Source organism: Nerophis lumbriciformis, linkage group LG16, assembly GCF_033978685.3.
Source record: "Nerophis lumbriciformis linkage group LG16, RoL_Nlum_v2.1, whole genome shotgun sequence".
Classification (NCBI taxonomy): Eukaryota; Metazoa; Chordata; class Actinopteri; order Syngnathiformes; family Syngnathidae; genus Nerophis; species Nerophis lumbriciformis.
In genome coordinates, this window is record NC_084563.2 from 26,809,599 (window position 1) to 26,831,630 (window position 22,032).

Genomic DNA, 22,032 nt, shown 5'->3' on the forward strand with positions numbered 1-22,032 from the left:
AAAACTTTGTGTTGAAATGAGTTCCAGGCAAAAGGACAGGGACTGTCTTTGAGGCCTACCAAGAGTAGGGCTCGTAAAACTCCACCGTGTAAGGGGGAGAAACACATATAGGCTTTTCTGTTTCCTCTCATGTATGGTAATCAACAGAAGGATGTTGTTCTGGCCCAAGGACTTCAAAGCGGAGAGATGACAGGATCTGCCCAATTTCCAGACTAACTCTTTTTGAACTATTTTATGGAACAATTTTTTAACTATTTTACGAACTCTTTTTGAACGGCACTGTATCAAAAAGCGACATCAATCTCTAAAGGATATCACCACATGGGCTCAGGAACACTTCAGAAAACCACTGTCGGTAACTACAGTTGGTCGCTACATCTGTAAGTGCAAGTTAAAGCTCTACTATGCAAAGTGAAAGCCATTTATCAACAACATCCAGAAACGTTGCTGGCTTCTCTGGGCCTGAGATCATCTAAGACGGACTGATGCAAAGTGGAAAAGTGTTCTGTGGTCTGACGAGTCCACATTTCGAATTGTTTTTGGCAATATTCGACATCGTGTCATCCGGACCAAAGAGGAAGCGAACCATCCAGACTGTTATCGACGCAAAGTTCAAAAGCCAGCATGTGTGATGGTATGGGGGTGCATTAGTGCCCAAGGCATGGGTAACTTACACATCTGTGAAGGCACCATTAATGCTGAAAGGTACATACAGGTTTTGGAACAACATATGCTGCCATCTAAGCTCCGTCTTTTTTATGGACGCCCCTGCTTATTTCAGCAAGACAATGCCAAGCCACATTCAGCACGTGTTACAACAGCGTGGCTTCGTAAAGAAAGAGTGTGGGTACTTTCCTGACCCGCCTGCAGTCCAGACCTGTCTCCCATCAAAAATGTGTGGCGCATTATGAAGCGTAAAATACGACAGCAGAGACCCCGTACTGTTGAACGACTGAAGCTCTACATAAAACAAGAATGGGACATAATTCCACTTTCAAAGCTTCAACAATTAGATTCCTCTGTTCCCAATCCTTTATTGAGTGTTGTTAAAAGAAAAGGTGATGTAACACAGTGGTGAGCATGCCCTTTCCCAACTACTTTGGCACATGTTGCAGCCATTAAATTCTAAAATAATTATTATTTGCAAAAATAATAAAGTTTATGAGTTTGAACATCAAATATGTTGTCTTTGTAGTGCATTCAATTGAATATGGGTTGAAAATTATTTGCAAATCATTGAATTCCGTTTATATTTACAGTACATCTAACACAATTTCCCAACTCATATGGAAACAGGGTTTGGAATTTAGATTTCTTCAGTACTTGCTGTGTGATTCTAATACAGTGACAACAAACTGTACACAAATAAATATTGCACGTGCAAATATTCTGAATCAAAGAAGTTCTGCACAGACAACATTTCCACCAGAACCTCCTCTGTTTTCTGGTCAACTCTGTAGTGCTGTGCAAGTTTGTATACACTGCTGTCATCTGTGCAACATTTCCTTGTTTGCAAGTTCCCTGCTAGCTTTTCCATGCAATGACATTCTGCTTATGTGTGTGGGCCATCACATGCTTAATAAAGATGACTAAAGCATCACAGGAACCTTCTCTTGAACTATTTTATGGAACTCTTTTTGAACTATTTTACGAACCCTTTTCGAACTGACCTTTCCTGTGAATTGTTTACGACCTTTTCTGTGAACTTTTTGCGACCTTTGTCCTTTGGAAACAAAGGTGGCCATATGGTCGGGGAGGGTCCAAAATAAAAGAAGGAGGCATGCAATCTTTTGGCAGAGCGTGCCGGAGATTGTAGAAGGATACAATGTCTGGGCGACTCTCCTCAATATATTGAGTCCAAATTTAATTCTGTCTCTGTTTAATTCTTTGCCTCTTGTCTTGTTTAATAGATGTCATCAGTGTTTGAACCTGACATGAAGAACAACCTAACATTTCATGTTATTTACTCACGTTGATGTCGTCGAGGTTCAAGGCGTTGAGGTTCTGTCGGTTCCTCCTCCAAAGTATCGGCGGCCTGCGTTGGCCCGTGATGGCACATGTCAGCACCACGCTCTGGCCGACGGTCACGGTTTTGAGCGCCACCTTTTGGTGGTCCGGGAGGTCCAGCAGGTACACGTCTGTTGAGGACAGAAGAGAAGATTTAGTATAAACAGACTGTGTAGGTACTAGGGTGTGGAGGGGGGCGTGGCCTGCGGACCTGCAGCGAAACGTGTGTGCAAGGACCGGCTTCGAGATCAGCGACAGGTGCGTAGATGGCCCACCTGGGCCTGATTATCTAATCACCTGTCGCTCTGTTAAAAGGCAGCAGCCGGGGAGGAGAGTGGGATTGGAGTTGGAGCAAGAGCGAGAGCGAGAGAGAGACAGACAGACACAAAATAATTGCTGAAAAGCAAGACAATTTATTGCAAAATAAAACTAAATTGTGGACCTGATCCAGCTCTCATGTCAGTGCTTGGTGATCCGAGGAACCCGGAGGTGAGAAACTTCCACATAGGGTTGTACGGTATACCGGTACTAGTATAGAATTGCGGTACTAATGAATCATTAACGGTACTATACTCTGTTTGAAAAGTACCGGTTTCCAATAAATTAAGTTTTTTAAGAGGCATGACAAGTTTACGAGCAGAGGAGCATGTTCGGCAGCGCACACACATGTAGTACATACAAACCCCGATTCCATATGAGTTGGGAAATTGTGTTAGATGTAAATATAAACGGAATACAATGATTTGCTAATCATTTTCAACCCATATTCAGTTGAATATGCTACAAAGACAACATATTTGATGTTCAAAGTCATAAACTTTTTTTTTGTTGCAAATAATCATTAACTTTAGAATTTGATGCCAGCAACACGTGACAAAGAAGTTGGGAAAGGTGGCAAAAAATACTGATAAAATTGAGGAATGCTCATCAAACACTTATTTGGAACATCCCACAGATGAGCAGGCAAATTGGGAACAGGTGGGTGCCATGATTGGGTATAAAAGTAGATTCCATGAAATGCTCAGTCATTCACAAACAAGGACGGGGCGAGGGTCATCACTTTGTCAACAATTGCGTGAGCAAATTGTTGAACAGTTTAAGAAAAACCTTTCTCAACCAGCTATTGCAAAGAATTTAGGGATTTCACCATCTACGGTCCGTAATATTATCAAAGGGTTCAGAGAATCTGGAGAAATCACTGCACGTAAGCACCTAAGCCCGTGATTTTCGATCCCTCAGGCTGTACTGCATCAACAAGCGACATCAGTGTGTAAAGGATATCACCACATGGGCTCAGGAACACTTCAGAAACCCACTGTCAGTAACTACAGTTGGTCACTACATCTGTAAATGTAAGTTTAAACTCTCCTATGCAAGGCGTAAACCGTTTATCAACAACACCCAGAAATGCTGTCGGCTTCGCTGGGCCTGAGCTCATCTAAGATGGACTGATACAAAGTGGAAAAGTGTTCTGTGGTCTGACGAGTCCACATTTCAAATTATTTTTGGAAATATTCGACATCGTGTCATCCGGACCAAAGGGGAAACGAACCATCCAGACTGTTAAGGACGCAAAGTTGAAAAGCTAGCATGTGTGATGGTATGGGGGTGCATTAGTGCCCAAGACATGGGTAACTTACACATCTGTGAAGGCGCCATTAATGCTGAAAGGTACATACAGGTTTTGGAACAACATATGCTGCCATCTAAGCGCCGTCTTTTTCATGGACACCCCTGCTTATTTCAGCAAGACAATGCCAATATCTTGTCTTTGTAGCACATTCAAATGAATATGGGTTGAAAATGATTTGCAAATCATTGTATTCTGTTTATATTTACATCTTACACAATTTCCCAACTCATATGGAAACGGGGTTTGTAATATAAAGTAGTGTAAAGTTCTTACTTATATCTGTCAGTAAACTTGCCCTGAAAGCACTAAAAGAGCTACGTGTAGACTGCAATATGATGGCAGTCAAACATAAGAGATACGTGTAGGCTGCAATATGATGGCAGTCACACATAAGAGATACGTGTAGACTGCAATATGATGGCGGTCACACATAAGAGATACGTGGAGACTGCAATATGATGGCAGTCACACATAAGAGATACGCGTAGACTGCAATATGATGGCAGTCAAACATAAGAGATACGTGTAGGCTGCAATATGATGGCAGTCACACATAAGAGATACGTGTAGACTGCAATATGATGGCGGTCACACATAAGAGATACGTGGAGACTGCAATATGATGGCAGTCACACATAAGAGATACGCGTAGACTGCAATATGATGGCAGTCACACATAAGAGATACGTGTAGACTGCAATATGACTCAAGTAAACAAAAACAAATAAATAGCTAAAATAGATCAATTCTAACTAAATAATAATAAGTAATACAACAAATGTTTTTGAAATAAACTGTCAATAAAATTAAAGCGCAAATAAAAATACAGCTTCACCACTTTAGTCATATTTTTTGCGCTCAGGAAACTTCTTAAGGACTTTGACTTTTTAGACTTCTTCTGTGTATTTGATATTGTCATTACTGCCACAAGTGGTGGGAAAAGTGTATCAAAACTGAGTGCCGCTGCAGCCCATATGGACCACAGCAAGAAAGAGATCTTTTTGGGCGCCTCTCTGGTGAAGAAACACTGCCTTTTAGTACCCAATAAATCTGAACAAGGGTCTCTGAGAGGTCCAGTGATTGCAGGAAGGGCTGAGTAAAATCATTGAGTTGTGTTATGTAACAACGCCTGTTAGAGAATACATTCTAATGCTTTTCTCCCTGACATGAGCGGCGGTGCGAGAGTAAAACAGACTCCATTAGTTCTGCTCCTGAAGGCATGAAATGCAACAGCTAAAGACAAAACGAGCACGGACCCCCTACACCACTACACCCCTACACCACTACACCTCTACACCACTACACCCCTACACCACTACACCTCTACACCACTACACCACTACAACCCTACACCCCTACAACCCTACACCCCTACACCACTACACCACTACAACCCTACACCACTACACTGCTACACCCCTACACCACTACACAACTACACCACTACACCCCTACACCAATACACTCCTACACCCCTAAACCACTACACCCCTACACCACTACAACCATACACCCCTACACCACTACAACCCTACACCACTACACTGCTACACCCCTACACCACTACAACCCTACACCACTACACCCCTACACCACTACACTACTACACCCCTACACCACTACACCCCTACACCACTACACGCCTACACCACTACACCCCTACACCACTACACCCTTATAGCACTACACCCTTACCCCCTTACAACCCTACACCACTACATCCCTACACCACTGCACCCCTACACCCCTATACCCCTACACCACTACACCCCTACATCACTACACCACTACACACCTACACCACTACACCCCTACACGACTACACCACTAAACCCCTACACCACTACACCCGTATACCCCTACACCACTACACCCTACACCACTTCACCCCTACACCACTACACCCTCACACCCCTCCACCACTACAACCCTACACCACTACACCCCTACACCACGACACCCCTACACCACTACACCCCTTCACCACTACACCACTACACCCCTCCACCACTACAACCCTCCACCACTACACCCCTCCACCACTACAACCCTACACAACTACACCCCTACACCACTACACCCCTCCACCACTACAACCCTACACCACTACACCATTATGCCTCTACACCCCTACACCACTACACCACTACACCCCTACACCCCTACACCACTTCACCCCTACACCACTACACCCCTACACTCCTACACCACTACACCCCTACACCCCTACATCCCTCCACCACTACACCCCTACACCCTTACACCCCTACACCACTACACGCCTACACCCCTACACTTTTACACCACTACACCCCTACACCACGACACCACTACACCCTTACACCCCTACACCACTACACCCCTACTCCACTACACCCTGACACCACTACACCCCTTACCACTACACCACTACACGCCTACACCACTACACCCCTACACCACTACAACCTACACCCCTACACCACTAAACCCTTACACCACTACACCCCTACACTACTACACCCCTACACCCTTACACCCCTACACCCCTACACCACTACACCCCATACACCCCTACACCACTACACCACTAAACCACTACACCCCTACACCCCGACACCACTACACCACTACACCCCTACACATCTACACCACTACACGCCTACACCCCTACAGATAGTAGACAGTTTTTCTTTTTGTTTTGCTAACATGTGACAATTAATTCAATAATAGTAAATATTCCAATTGTAATAATAGTTTGTCCTTGCAGTCTTTCATGAATGTAAGAAAAAATTAAAACATACCAAATTTTGCTGACCATAGGGCGCACCGGATTATATTAAAAGGGTCATATTATTCTTATTTTTTGATGAAATGAAAACACTTCCTTGTGGTCTACAAAAGATGGAGCTAACTGTTTTAATGACATTCACACTTTACTTCAATCAATAACGGAGCAGCGTCTCCTCATCCGTGGCTCACTAGTGCAACAACAACGCCCGAAATGTGTCCCATGAAAAACTGTCCGACCGGAACTCTCTAATAACTAAAGTTCCTTGGGTGAATTATGTAAACTCACTACACCGGTATGTTTTAAAGCTTTCACGGTGAGTTTACTGACAGATATAAGTCAGAACTTTACACTACTTTATATTAGAAATGGCAACAGCGGAGGATGAATGTCCCATAACAAGAAGGTAGAGAAAAAGAAGAAGCTTATCCCCTACGGCATCGTCACAGACTACAAAGGCGGACGCACGCATATTTTCAGGACGTATGCAATTCATCAAGCGGTGTGGCCTCATAGCTTACCAAAGTCATACTAAAACATTTTGATAGATTTTTGAGCGTACCTATCTCTTATGTGTGACTGCCATCATATTGCAGTCTACACGTATCTCCTATGTGTGACTGCCATCATATTGCAGTTAACATGTATCTCGTATGTGTGTCTGCTATCATATTGAAGTCTACACGTATCTCTTATGTGTGACTGCTATCATATTGCAGTGTACACATATCTCTTATGTGTGACTGCTATCATATTGCAGTCTACACGTATTTCTTATGTGTGACAGCCATCATATTGCAGTCTACACGTATCTCTTATGTGTGACTGCCATCATATTGCAGTTTACACATATCTCTTATGTGTGACTGCCATCATTTTGCAGTTTACATGTATCTATTATGTGTGACTTCTATCATATTGCAGTCTACACATATCTCTTATGTGTGACTGCCATCATATTGCAGTCAATACGCATCTCTTATGTGTGACTGCCATCAAATTGCAGTGTACACATATCTCTTATGTGTGACTGCCATCATAATGCAGTCTACACATATCTCATGTGCGGCTGCCATCATATTGCAGTCTACACATATCTCGTATGTGTGACTGCCATCTACTGGTCACACTTTTCATTTCACTATGTACAAAATAAAATAGCTTTGAGGTCGGTAAGCACAACCATAATTATTCCGTACATTAGGCACACCGGGTTATAAGGTAAATGGTCGAGTTTTGAGAAAATGAAAGGATTTTAAGTGCACCTTATAGTCCGAAAAATACGGTCATTCATTTTCCTTCCAAGAAAGTTACACTTTCACTCTGCTAGGCATAATGTGTGCTTCATTAGCTAATTAAAACACCATAAATGCTCAAATTAACCGCCTTTAGTCGCCAGGTGCAAATTCTAAAGAAACTAAACAAATAACTGCTAGTCTCTGAATAAAAACATTAATAGCTGTGGCTGTAGTCAACCTCACGAGTCATGATGTCATTTTTGAGGGAGGGAGTTTTTCCTGCGTGTTGCACTCAAGCATACTTTTTAATTTGTCAACATCAGTTATGTAACTGAATAATAATAAACGTTGGTCCATATACAGTAATTGTGTTACGTTAATTGGTTCCGGTAGTAACCGTAATGAATTAATGTATGCTAAGTAGGAATTACTGATGATACATCAAATATTTTCAAAATTAGAGCATGAAAAATACTTGTGTATTCTTTTTTTAATACATTTTTTACATTATGACAACTCTTTAGACATTAAATAAGAGAACATCGTTACTTTCACACTCTTGTTGACCAATAGAATCTTCTAACTCACAATTTTGTAGTACGTAACATTTATCATTATAATGATTTTAAATATCATGTACACATCATTATACATATAATGTATCACTATATTTATTTTAAAAATAATGCACATATAGTACATAAAATATATCACTATATTATTTTAAATATACTATACACGTAATAGTACATATATCACAATATTAAAGGTGTTATATAATGTACACATAGTATGTCAACTCTATTACTATATTAATTTCAAATATAGTGTACAAACTATTGTTCATATAAGTATATATATAACTATATAAGTGATATATTAAGTATATAATATGTGATATTATAAGTATATTTTGTGTATTTTATCTTCTTTCTATACAAATTGGTGAGCAATACTGTATGTTGTATTTATTTGTTTGTTGTTGTTTTTGATTACGCTTTACTTCTGTTACTGTATGTAAAAAAAAACCTCTACTGCAACAATGTAATTTCCCCATTGTGGGATGAATAAAAGTCTGACCTAACCAAGCCTATATATGTATAATGCAGTGATATATTGTATTTAACACTTTATGGTAAGTACAAAAGCCAAAAGCAGTGAAGTTGTCACGTTGTGTAAATGGTAAATAAAAAGAGAATACAATGATTTGCAAATCCTTTTCAACTTATATTCGATTGAATAGACTGCAAAGACAAGATATGTAATATTCACACTGGAAAACATTGTTATGTTTTGCAAATATTAGCTCATTTGGAATTTGATGTCTGCAACATGTTTCAAAAAAGCTGGCACAAGTGGCAAAAAAGACTGATAAAGTTGAGGAATGCTCATCAAACACTTATTTGGAATATCCCACAGGTGAACAGGCAAATTGGGAACAGGTGGGTGCCATGATTGGGTATAAAAGCAGCTTCCATGAAATGCTCAGTCATTCACAAGCAAGGACGGGGCGAGGGTCACCACTTTGTCAACAAATGCCTGAGCAAATTGTTTAAGAACAACATTTCTCAACCAGCTATTGCAAGGAATTTCGGGATTTCACCATCTACGCTCCGTAATATCATCAAAAGGTTCAGAGAATCTGGAGAAACCACTGCCCGTAAGCCATGATATTACGCACCTTGGATCCCTAAGGCGGTACTGCATCAACAAACGACATCAGTGTGTAAAGGATATCACCACACTTCAGAAACCCACTGTCAGTAACTACAGTTGGTCGCTACATCTGTAAGTGCAAGTTAAAACTCTCCTATGCAAGTCAAAAACCGTTTATCAACAACACCCAGAAACGCCGCCAGCTTCGCTGGGCCTGAGCTCATCTAAGATGGACTGATGCAAAGTGGAAAAGTGTTCTGTGGTCTAACGAGTCCACATTTCAAATTGTTTTTGGAAACTGTGGACGTCGTGTCCTCCGGACCAAAGAGGAAAAGAACCATCCGGATTGTTATAGGCGCAAAGTGTAAAAGGCAGCATGTGTGATGGTATGGGGGTGTATTAGTGCCCAAGACATGGGTAACTTACACATCTGTGAAGGCGCCATTAATGCTGAAAGGTACATACAGCTTTTGGAGCAACATATGTTGCCATCCAAGCAACACGTCAATAATGAATAAAGCAAAACATGTTCTAGACCAAAAATCACTTCATAGTCTTTACTGCTCACTAGTGTTACATAACTGACTTATTTTGTAGAAATATGGAAAATAACTACAAATGTGTGCTTCATTCACTAACTGTGTTACAAAAAAGATCAATTATAATAATTAGGGATGTCCAATAATGGCTTTTTGCCGATATCCGATATTGTCCAACTCTTAATTACCGATACCGATATCAACCGATAACGATATATACAGTTGTGGAATTAACACATTAATATGCCTATTTTGGACAACCAGTTATATTGAAGATAAGGTCCTTTAAAAAAAATAAAAAAATAAAAAAATAAGATAAATAAATTAAAAAAAATGTCTTGAATAAAAAATAAAGTAAAACAATATAAAAACAGTTACATATAAACTAGTAATTAATGAAAATGAGTAAAATGAACTGTTAAAGGTTAGTAGTATTAGTGGACCAGCAGCACGCACAATCATGTGTGCTTACGGACTGTATCCCTGCAGACTGTATTGATATATATTGATATATAATGTAGGAACCAGAATATTAATAACAGAAAGAAACAACCCTTGTGTGTAAATGAGTGTAAATGGGGGAGGGAGTTTTTTTGGGTTGGTGCACTAATTGTAAGTGTATATTGTGTTTTTTATGTTGAGTTAATAAAAATGAAAAAAATAAAAAATAAAAAAATAAAAAAAATGATACCAACAATAAAAAAACCGGGGATGTCCGATAATGGCTTTTTGCCGATATCCGATATTACGATATTGTCCAACTCTTTAATTACCGATACCGATATCAACCGATACCTATATCAACCGATATATGCAGTCGTGGAATTAACACATTAGTATGCCTAATTTGGACAACCAGGTATGGTGAAGATAAGGTACTTTTTTTAAAAATTCATAAAATAAGATAAATAAATTAAAAACATTTTCTTGAATAAAAAAGAAAGTAAAACAATATAAAAACAGTTACATAGAAACTATTAATTAATGAAAATTAGTCAAATTAACTGTTAAAGGTTAGTAGTATTAGTGGACCAGCAGCACGCACAATCATGTGTGCTTACGGACTGTATTCCTGCAGACTGTATTGATATATATTGATATATAATGTAGGAACCAGAATATTAATAACAGAAAGAAACAACCCTTTTGTGTGAATGAGTGTGAATGGTGGAGGGAGGTTTTTTGGGTTGGTGCACTAATTGTAAGTGTATCTTGTGTTTTTTATGTTGATCTAATAAAAAAAATTAAAAAATTAAAAATTAAAAAATAAATAAAACGATACCGATAATAAAAAAACTAGGGATGTCCGATAATGGCTTTTTGCCGATATCTGATATTCCGATATTGTCCAACTCTTTAATTACCGATACCGATATCAACCGATATATGCAGTCGTGGAATTAACACATTATTATGGCTAATTTGGACAAGCAGGTATGGTGAAGATAAGGTACTTTTTAAATTTTTTTTATAAAATAAGATAAATAAATTAAAAAAAAATGTCTTGAATAAAAAATAAAGTAAAACAATATAAAAACAGTTACATAGAAACTAATAATTAATGAAAATGAGTAAAATTAACTGTTGAAGGTTAGTACTATTAGTGGACCAGCAGCACGCACAATCATGTGTGCTTACGGACTGTATTCATGCAGACTGTATTGATATATATTGATATATAATGTAGGAACCAGAATATTAACAACAGAAAGAAATGGGGGAGGGAGGTTTTTTGGGTTGGTGCACTAATTGTAAGTGTATCTTGTGTTTTTATGTTGATTTAATACAAAAAAATAAAAAAATAAAAAATAAAAAACCATACCGATAATAAAAAAAAACGATACCGATAATTTCCGATATTATATATTAAAGCATTTATTGGCCGACAATATTGGCAGGCCGATATTATCGAACATCTCTAATAATAATACATACTGTTGGATATAGAGAGCATACAAAGACTTTATTTAGTGAATAACACATATTGAAATTCAATGATTTGGTGCATTTACAAACATCTAAAAATATACACAAAGCAAACTTTAACCTGCTAGCCAAGAATGTGCAACAATTCTTCTCAACTAAAAAGTAGAAATATAATCTTAGAAGAACATCTAATTTAAAACATTTGTACGCACGTACAACACTTAAAACCTTTAGCATATCAGTATGTGGAAGTAAATGATGGAATGGATGAAGTTCAAAAAGTACACATAACAATAATTATGATGAACATCTTGAACCCTTTTTTGTTGTTGTATTTTTTTTGTTTTGTTTTGTTTTGGGGGGGTTTAGATAAAGATTATTTATGTATCTAATATTTGTTTACTCCAGATGGTATTTTATTTATTTGTTATTTATTTTTGCACTGTTCTGTTACAGAGAACAAGGACATGGGATAAAATTGCTACGGTATGAAAGGGGGTAGGATTAAATAAGCTCTGCTTCTTCCTGCTCCTTTTCGGACGTGCTGTGATGAAACAATTGGAAATATGTGATGCATGACATTGTATCGTATGCACGTTCCAAATAAACCGAAACTGAACTAACTAAACAAAGTATACTGTATATCCGGGGCTTACAGTATATATGAATATTTGTTTAATTCTTAAATGTAGTGGGTGTGGCTTTAATATCGGTGAGTTCCATAGTCCAGAAATAACAATAACACTTTTACCAAATTCAACCTTTTGGCTAAATTCCATCACCCAGCAAGGGTTTGCTGAGCTGTAATCAAAGTAAAGGACATGAGAAATCCTCCCCTGGAGGGAATTGGGTCTCTGGTGTGACACGCACAGCAAGTCCATCCGTCGCCTCGGACTCTGAATCCCAGCAAAGCTGGCAGATCAGCGACCTCTTGTCCGGGCGGTGGTTGCCGGATCGGCTGATCCCAAATCTCATTCCAAACATGTCCCTCCTAACCATCCAATCACAGACCCCTTCTAGCGTAATTCCTCCCGGGATGCGCCACAGGCCACAAACTCGATTTGCTGATGATCCCTGGGTACGGGGGACTTGGATCCTGGTGAACTTGAGCTGCAGGATGGAGGCAGCCGGACCTCAAGGAGTAAGTCCTGACATATATGCTCTTGGGTGGAATCAAAGAAGCTTTGTGAGACTTATCAGAGCAGGACGTGGCCTCGGCTCTGCTTTTTACTCTCAATTTAAGACGGACCCCCGGGGAAGGGTCCAGCTTCCATCATCCAAACTATAATTAGTGGTTGAGAAGGTGTGGTGAATTATACCATCCTTATATGATTGTGAACTGGTATGTATTTGTATTTGGTCACGGAATCCTTTAGAGGGTTATTCTATTCGGAAATAACACATTAGCAACATCTGGTACGAACCCCCACAGGTAGGAGTAGAGGATAGGGGTTGGAGGTCACCCGACTCAAACTGATCAGAGGAAAGAGGTCAGGCAATAGGTTGACTGGCCAAACAACAAACTGGGCTTTGTCCAAACTTGCCAGCGGCTCCAAGGCTTTTGATTGATTGATTGATTGAAGCTTTTATTAGTAGATTGCACAGTTCAGCACAATTGACCACTAAATGGTAACACCCGAATAAGTGTTTCAACTTTTTTAAGTCGGGGTCCACGTAAATCAATTCATGGTACAAATATATACTATCAATATAATACAGTCATCACACAAGATAATCATCAGAGTATGTACATTGAATTATGTACATTATTTACAATACAGGGGGTGGGATGAGGAGGGTTTCGTTGATATCAACACTTCAGTCATCAACAATTGCATCATCAGAAAAATGGACATTGAAACAGTGTAGGTCTGACTTGGTAGGATATGTACAGTGTGCAGTGAACATAGTGAGTTCAGATAGGATAAGAACAAGTATATACATTTGATTATTTACATTTGATTATTTAAATTTGGTTATTTACAATCCGGGGAGGTGGGATGTGGAAGGGAGGGTGTTAGTCAAGGGTTGTAGTTGCCTGGAGATGTTGTTTTAGTGCGGTTTTGAAGGAGGATAGAGATGCACTTTCTTTTACACCTGTTGGGAGTGCATTCCATATTGATGTGGCATAGAAGGAGAAAGAGTTAAGACCTTTGTTAGATCGGAATCTGGGTTTAACGTGGTTTGTGGAGCTCCCCCTGGTGTTGTGGTTATGAAGTAGTTTGGACAAGTACTTCGGTAACAGGGAGGTGTAGCGGATTTTATAGACCAGGCTCAGTGCAAGTTGTTTTACTCTGTCCTCCACCCTGAGCCAGCCCACTTTGGAGAAGTGGGTTGGAGTTGGGTTGGCTAGAGTTACGAAGAGTGGGGGTCTTTGTGTAAGGCGGGGGTCAGCTTCCTGGAGCTTTTTCAAAAATGGAAAAATATGGGGGAAAATATATTTGTTGTTTTAATAATGTTTAAGTTGGAGGACAAACATGACACAAACCTTCCTAATCGTCAAAAAGCCTAGTGTTTGTATTAAACATGCTTCACTGACGAGAGTATTTGGCCAGCGTCGTTTTGTCCTACTCATTTTGGCGGTCCTTGAACTCACCGTAGTTTGTTTACGTGTCAACTTTCTCCGACGCTACCACAGAAAGAAGTGTTTTATGCCACTCCTTCTTTGTCTCATTTTGTCCACCAAATGTTTCATGCTGTGCGTGAATGCACAAACATGCTTTGTTGACGTTATTGACTTGCGTGGAGTGCTAATAATCCATGCTAATATGCTATTTAGGCTAGCTGTGTGTACATATTACACCATCATGTCTCGTTTGTAGGTATATTTAAAATCGTTTAGTTTCCTTTACTTATGTCCTCTGAGCATTTAATTTATGTTTACATGTCTGTGACACATTATCTGTAAGTAATATTGGCTGCACTTCTGGTTGTGTGCCATGTTGTTCCAGACCACAGCAAACGTTACCCTGCTTGCAAATATTGTAATAAATCCATTAGAAAAAGACAGCCTGTCCTTTCCTTTAACTTGGGCACACACATCTACACCTTTGGCAGTTTTAAGCCAGTAATTTCCAGGAGTTATCTCACCCTCTGTGACACCTACGTCATGTGTTGCTTTTAACTTTTTGCGGCTACAGACAGATTTGTTTTTTGTATTTTTGGTCCAATATGGCTCTTTCAACATGTTGGGTTGCCGACCCCTGCTTTAGAGGATTATTCTATAAGGAAATATGCCCTTAGATAGCTTAGGGTGCAGATGTCCATCACAGCTTGTCCAGAGAGTGGTGGCTTGCACCCAGAACAATTGGAATCCTAAAGGAATGCAGGCTTGTACAAACCCCTTTTCCATATGAGTTAGGAAATTGTGTAAGATGTAAATATAAACAAAATACAATGATTTGCAAATCATTTTCAACCCATATTCAGTTGAATATGCTACAAAGACAACATATTTGATGTTCAAACTCATAAACTTTATTTTTCTTTTGCAAATATAATTAACTTAGAATTTCATGGCTGCAACACATGCCAAAGTAGTTGGGAAAGGGCATGTTCACCACTGTGTTACATGGCCTTTCCTTTTAACAACACTCAGTAAACGTTTGGGAACTGAGGAGACACATTTTTTAAGCTTCTCAGGTGGAATTCTTTCTCATTCTTGCTTGATGTACAGCTTAAGTTGTTCAACAGTCCGGGGGTCTCCGTTGTGGTATTTTAGGCTTCATAATGCGCCACACATTTTCAATGGGAGACAGGTCTGGACTACAGGCAGGCCAGTCTAGTACCCGCACTCTTTTACTATGAAGCCACGTTGATGTAACACGTGGCTTGGCAGTGTCTTGCTGAAATAAGCAGGGGCGTCCATGGTAACGTTGCTTGGATGGCAAAATATGTTGCTCTAAAACCTGTATGTACCTTTCAGCATTAATGGTGCCTTCACAGATGTGTAAGTTACCCATGTCTTGGGCACTAATACACCCCCATACCATCACACATGCTGCCTTTTACACTTTCTGCCTATAACAGTCCGGATTGTTATTTTCCTCTTTGGTCCAGAGGACACGACGTCCACAGTTTCCAAAAATAATTTGAAATGTGGACTCGTCAGAACACAGAACACTTTTCCACTTTGCATCAGTCCATCTTAGATGATCTCGGGCCCAGCCGGCGGTGTTTCTGGGTGTTGTTGATAAACGGTTTTCGCCTTGCATAGCAGAGTTTTAACTTGCACTTACAGATGTAGCGACCAACTGTAGTTACTGACAGTGGGTTTCTGAAGTGTTCTTGAGCCCATGTGGTGATATCCTTTACACACTGATGTCGCTTGTTGATGCAGTACAGCCTGAGGGATCGAAGGTCACGGGCTTAGCTGCTTACGTGCAGTGATTTCTCCAGATTCTCTGAACCCTTTGATGATATTACGGAGCAAAGATGGTGAAATCCCTAAATTCCTTGCAATAGCTGGTTGAGAAAGGTTTTTCTTAAACTGTTCAACAATTTGCTCAGGCATTTGTTGACAAAGTGGTGACCCTCGCCCCATCCTTGTTTGTGAATGACTGAGCATTTCATGGAATCTACTTTTATGCCCAATCATGGCACCCACCTGTTCCCATTTTGCCTGTTTATCTGTGGGATGTTCCAAATAAGTGTTTGATGAGCATTCCTCAACTTTATCAGTATTTATTGCCACCTTTCCCAACTTCTTTGTCACGTGTTGCTGGCATCGAATTCTAAAGTTAATGATTATTTTGCAAAAAAAAAAATGTTTATCAGTTTGAACATCACATATGTTGTCTTTGTAGCATATTCAACTGGATAAGGGTTGAAAAGGATTTGCAAATCATTGTATTCCGTTTATATTTACATCTAACACAATTTCCCAACTCATATGGAAACGGGGTTTGTATTTTAGGAGTGATTATAAACGCATTAGCAACATCTGGTAGGAGCCCCCACAGGTAGGAGTAGAGGATAGCGGTCGGAGGTGAACCGACTCAAACTGATGAGAGGAAAGAGGTCAGGAAATAGGTTGACTGGCCAAACAACAAACTGGGATTTGTCCAGACTGGCCAGCTCCAAGGCTAGAGTTACGCGGGGTCTTCGTGTAAAGAGTAGCGGTCTGAGAGGACAGCATAATTGTAATCAGGCCCATACGCTTTCTCCTGGAAGCTGAATTTCCAGTCTAAGGCTCGCTGAAACAAATCAAGCTTTTTGTTGGACTATTCCTCATTGGCGTCTTCTTGGCTCATCACACAGTCACTCCGTTCCGGGAGAGTGAAACGACCAACAAATATACAACAAAGGCTCAGAGAATAGATTTACTCAGAGAACGGGATGCGGTGGCACTAGCCTCGAGGACACTACGAAGGTGGACGACAGGGAGACAGCGAACCTCCTTTGACTCCGATCACGATGCTTCTTGAGTGCTCCTTCGCCAACAAGCAAGTCTGGTATTAGCATGGAAGTTTGAACACTTGAACACGCTGGAGTGCAGATAAAAGTATTTTCCATCACGATGCCATATAGGCATCGACTCAAAGGGGGATTGAAAAAAAAAAGAAAAAAAAGACAGAGATCAGAAAACACGTTCAAGTGAATGTTCTCTGATCTTGGATGACTGCATCCATTCCCACTTTCCCAGAAGGAGGAGAACAAGGACGGGGTTTCTGTTTTGACTACGGCACACGAGCGACTTTGTGCATCCAAATCTCCGACAGAGATGGAAAATAGTTTGAGCGATGAAACACAAACATCCCTTTTGTCTTGCCAAGGAAAACTCTTACTTTCGGCCTTTGATGTCGCGCTGCTGCTCGAGCGCCGCAACCAAACAACGGCAGTCTCTAAACAACATCTTTAATTCTTCTTCTTGTTTCTCCTCCATGCTCGTGACTAAACTATCTTTATAAGACAACCGCTTTTGTAGACAATGGAAACTTTAAACCAGGTCTGTAGTATGTTGGATCAAATACGACTCAATGACATGTGATTCCTACTCGTTGTGGCGTAGAGTGGAATAAAGCACTAGACAAAATCATCTTCATCTTGTCCTGTTTCCTTTTTCTTTGTCTCACAAGAGTTAAAAGTCCATGAGTACTTCCTTTTTGCGTAAATATACGTTACCACTGCCTCCCTCAACCCGGCGCAATGTTCCTCAAAACCTTGATTCTCTCTCTTACACCCGCCGAGGGTCTGTTAAAAACCAAAAATGTACGAAAACCGAAAAAATGTCAATTTCAATCCAATTAATGTGTTCCAGGCACCCACGTCAGTTTTTATGCAGTCCTCCCCCATGCAGACCGACATTTTTGAGCTATCTCTAACTCTTGTCAGTCATCTGCTGTCTTTGTCCCTGTGGGGGGAGGCGAGGTGAAGCTAAATTTAAGGCACTGCTTCTTAAGTTTGTTTCTGTTACGCACCTCCATAGCAAAAAGAAAACATTAGCCTCCCACTCCCCCTCCGACCTCCACCCCCAATCTTTGCCGGGACTACAACAAGTATGATTTGTCCATAAAACTGTTATAAACGCACCTCTGCATGACATTGTATCCTTGTTAACATTAAAGAAAACGAAACAAGAAAGAAATATATATCAACTTACAACAGTAAATAACTTTATTAACATTGTTTTTTAGTCAGTAACAGAAAATACATCCCGTGACCTTCGATCCCTCAGGCTGTACTGCATCAACAAGCGACATCAGTGTGTAAAGGATATCACCACATGGGCTCCGGAACACTTCAGAAACCCACTGTCAGTAACTACAGTTGGTCGCTACATCGGTAAGTGCAAGTTAAAACTCTCCTATGCTGTTGGCTTCGCTGGGTCTGAACTCATCTAAGATGGACTGACACAAAGTGGAAAAGTGTTCTGTGGTCTGACTAGTCCACATTTCAAACTGTTTTTGGAAACTGTGACGTCGTGTCCTCCGGACCAAAGAGGAAAAGAACCATCTGGATTGTAAGAGGCGCAAAGTGTAAAAGCCAGCATCTGTGATGGTATGGGGGTGTATTAGTGCCGAAGGCATGGGTAACATACACATCTGTGAAGGCGCCATTAATGCTGAAAGGTACATACAGGTTTTGGAGCAACATATGTTGCCATCCAAGCAACGTTACCATGGACGCCCCTGCTTATTTCATCAAGAAAATGCCAAGCCATCAACGTGGCTTCATAGTAAAAGAGTGCGGGTACTAGACTGGCCTGTAGTCCGGACCTGTCTCCCATTGAAAATGTGTGGCGCATTATGAAGCCTAAAATAGCACAACGGAGACCCCCGGACTGTTGAACAACTTAAGCTGTACATCAAGCAAGAATGGGAAAGAATTCCACCTGAGAAGCTTAAAAAAATTGTCTCCTCAGTTCCCAAACGTTTACGGAGTGTTGTTAAAAAGGAAGGCCATGTAACACAGTGGTGAACATGCCCTTTCCCAACTACTTTGGCACGTGTTGCAGCCATGAAATTCTAAGTTAATTATTATTTGCAAAAAAAAAAATAAGTTTTTGAGTTTGAACATCAAATATGTTGTCTTTGTAGTGCATTCAACTGAATATGGGTTGAAAAGGATTTGCAAATCATTGTATTCCGTTTATATTTACATCTAGCACAATTTCCCAACTCATATGGAAACGGGGTTTGTATATATATATATATATATATATATATATATATCTATATATATATCTATATATATATATTTATTTATATTATCATGTACTAATTAAAATTGCTTGGAGATCGATAAGCACAACCAGAATTATTTTATACATTAGGCGCACCGGTTATAAGGCGCAATGTCGATGTTTGAGAAAACTAAAGAATTTTAATTCCGCCTTATAGTCCGTCGTGGTCGTCTTTTCATGTTATTCTTAGTCTTCTTTTTTGCAGTGTAGAATAATCATTAGTTGCAACCCCATTGAGAACACTGAAACTCTGGTCTATTACTGTATGCTACAGATTGACGGTGGCTTATTCTACACCTGTACTCAGCAAAAAACAGTCGGAGTCACCAACGTGTGTTTCATCATACTAAAACCAAGACAGCCTCGTACTGAATCATACTAAAACCGGTTTGTAGGAAAACCAAAGTATGGCAAGTGACTCGTGTTGTTTTGTGTTTTGCTCTAAAAAGAAGATGAGCGTGTTTACCTAATGTGCCTCCTCCAGACTTTGAGGCACATGTCAGTCAAAATCGACACCATTCTTGTCATCACACAGACAGTAAAAGTTTGCAAACTGTATTTCACTTTGGCTATCCCACACAATTTGGGCTGGATGTTATTAAAATGCACAAAGGACGCTGACTGACTAATTTGTCTTTACCCTCCCGCACACGCTGTCAGCATAATAACGGCTGCAAAGTGTTTAAAAATGGAACAACATGTCAGGCTGTTGTCCCCCGGCAGCTGTGGCAACAACACCCTGAAGGGTGAAACCTGCTGCAGAGTCTGAGAGGAGTCCTAATTGGGCAAAAGAATGGGGACCAATTTTACCACACATATTGTGTAATAAGGGAATGTGTTTGAATGACAATGGAGTACCTTATTTTCCAAACCATAGGGTGCACCGGACTAAAAGGTGCACTGCCCATGAATGGCTTATTTTCAATATTTTTTTCATATAAAAGGCGCACCGGATTATAAGGTGCATTAAAGGACTCAATGTTATTCTGATTGTTTTCTAAATGTAAAATACTTCCTCGTGGTCTACATAACATGTAATGGTGGTTATTTGCTCAAAATGTTGCATAGATGATGTTTTACACATCATCTTCAAGTCACTTTCTGACAGTCTGTTCAGGATGTGCCGTTTGGTGGGCGGGTCTTATTTATGTGCCTCCACTTGGACAGCGTCTTCTCCCCGTCATCTTTGTTGTAGCGGTGTAGCGTGCAAGGACGGGGGTTGAAGAAATGTCAAACTGTTTTAATGACATTCACACTTTACTTCAATCAATAACGGAGCAGCATCTCCTCATCCGTGGCTCACCAGTTTAACAAAAATGTGTCCCGTGAAAAACCGTCCGACCGGAACTCTCTAATAACTAAAGTTCCTTGGGTGATTTATGTAAACTCACTACACCGGTATGTTTTAGTGCTTTCATGGTGAGTTTACTGACAGATATAAGTAAGAACTTTACACTACTTTATATTAGAAATGGCAACAGCGGAGGATGAATGTCACATAACAAGAAGATAGAGAAAAAGAAGAAGCTTATCGACTACGGTGTCGACACGGACTACAAAGACGGACACGCGCAGATTTTCAGGACTTATGCAGATCCCAAATACAGATCAGCAGGTACCAGAAGGTAAGAAACGTTGCTTTTGCATAATATTGTGAAACAAAACGCCAGATAATATGTCTTACCTTATACACACACCATAATAATACTCCTATGTTGAAGCACAGTACAATCCATCAAGCGGTGTGGCTTCATAGCTTACCAAAGTCCTACTAAAACATTTTGTTAGATTCTTGAGCGCCGTGTGTAATGTTCAATATTTTCAATGGAACATATAAAATGTTGGTGTTGTTTACTTGAGTCATATTGCAGTCTACACAAATATCTTATGTGTGACTGCCATCATACTGCAGTCTACACCTATCTCTTATGTGTGACTGCCATCATATTGCAGGCTACACATATATCTCCCATGTGTGACTGCCATCATATTGCAGTTTACACTCATTTCTTATGTGTGACTGCCATCATATTGCAGTCTACACGTATCTCTCATGTGTGACTGCCATCACATTGCAGTCTACACGTATCTCTCATGTGTGACTGCCATCATATTGCAGTCTACACTTTTTACACTTTCACCCTGTCTTATGTGTGACTGCCATCATATTGCAATCTACACGTATCTCTCATGTGTGACTGCCATCATATTGCAGTCTACACGTATCTCTTATGTGTGACCGTCATCATATTGCAGTCTACACGTATCTCTTATGTGTGACTGCCATCATATTGCAGTCTACACATATCTCCCATGTGTGACTGCCATCATATTGCAGTTTACACTCATTTCTTATGTGTGACTGCCATCATATTGCAATCTACACGTATCTCTCATGTGTGACTGCCATCATATTGCAGTCTACACGTATCTCTCATGTGTGACTGCCATCATATTGCAGTCTACACTTATGTCTTATGTGTGACTGCCATCATATTGCAGTCTACACGTATCTCTCATGTGTGACTGCCATCATATTGCAGTCTACATGTATCTCTTATGTGTGACTGCCATCATAT

General features: G+C 40.1%; 1 protein-coding gene across 3 annotated transcripts in view; it reads right to left on the reverse strand.

The window, feature by feature from the left end:
• fstl5 (follistatin-like 5) overlaps positions 1 to 22,032 on the reverse strand; it is a 570,108-nt gene that overhangs the window by 203,973 nt on the left and 344,103 nt on the right. For all 3 annotated transcript variants that reach the window (XM_072914911.1, XM_061976896.2, XM_061976895.2), the window contains exon 7: positions 1,972 to 2,138. In XM_072914911.1, coding sequence (XP_072771012.1) covers positions 1,972 to 2,138 — 167 coding nt within the window. The remainder of the gene's footprint in view (positions 1 to 1,971; positions 2,139 to 22,032) is intronic.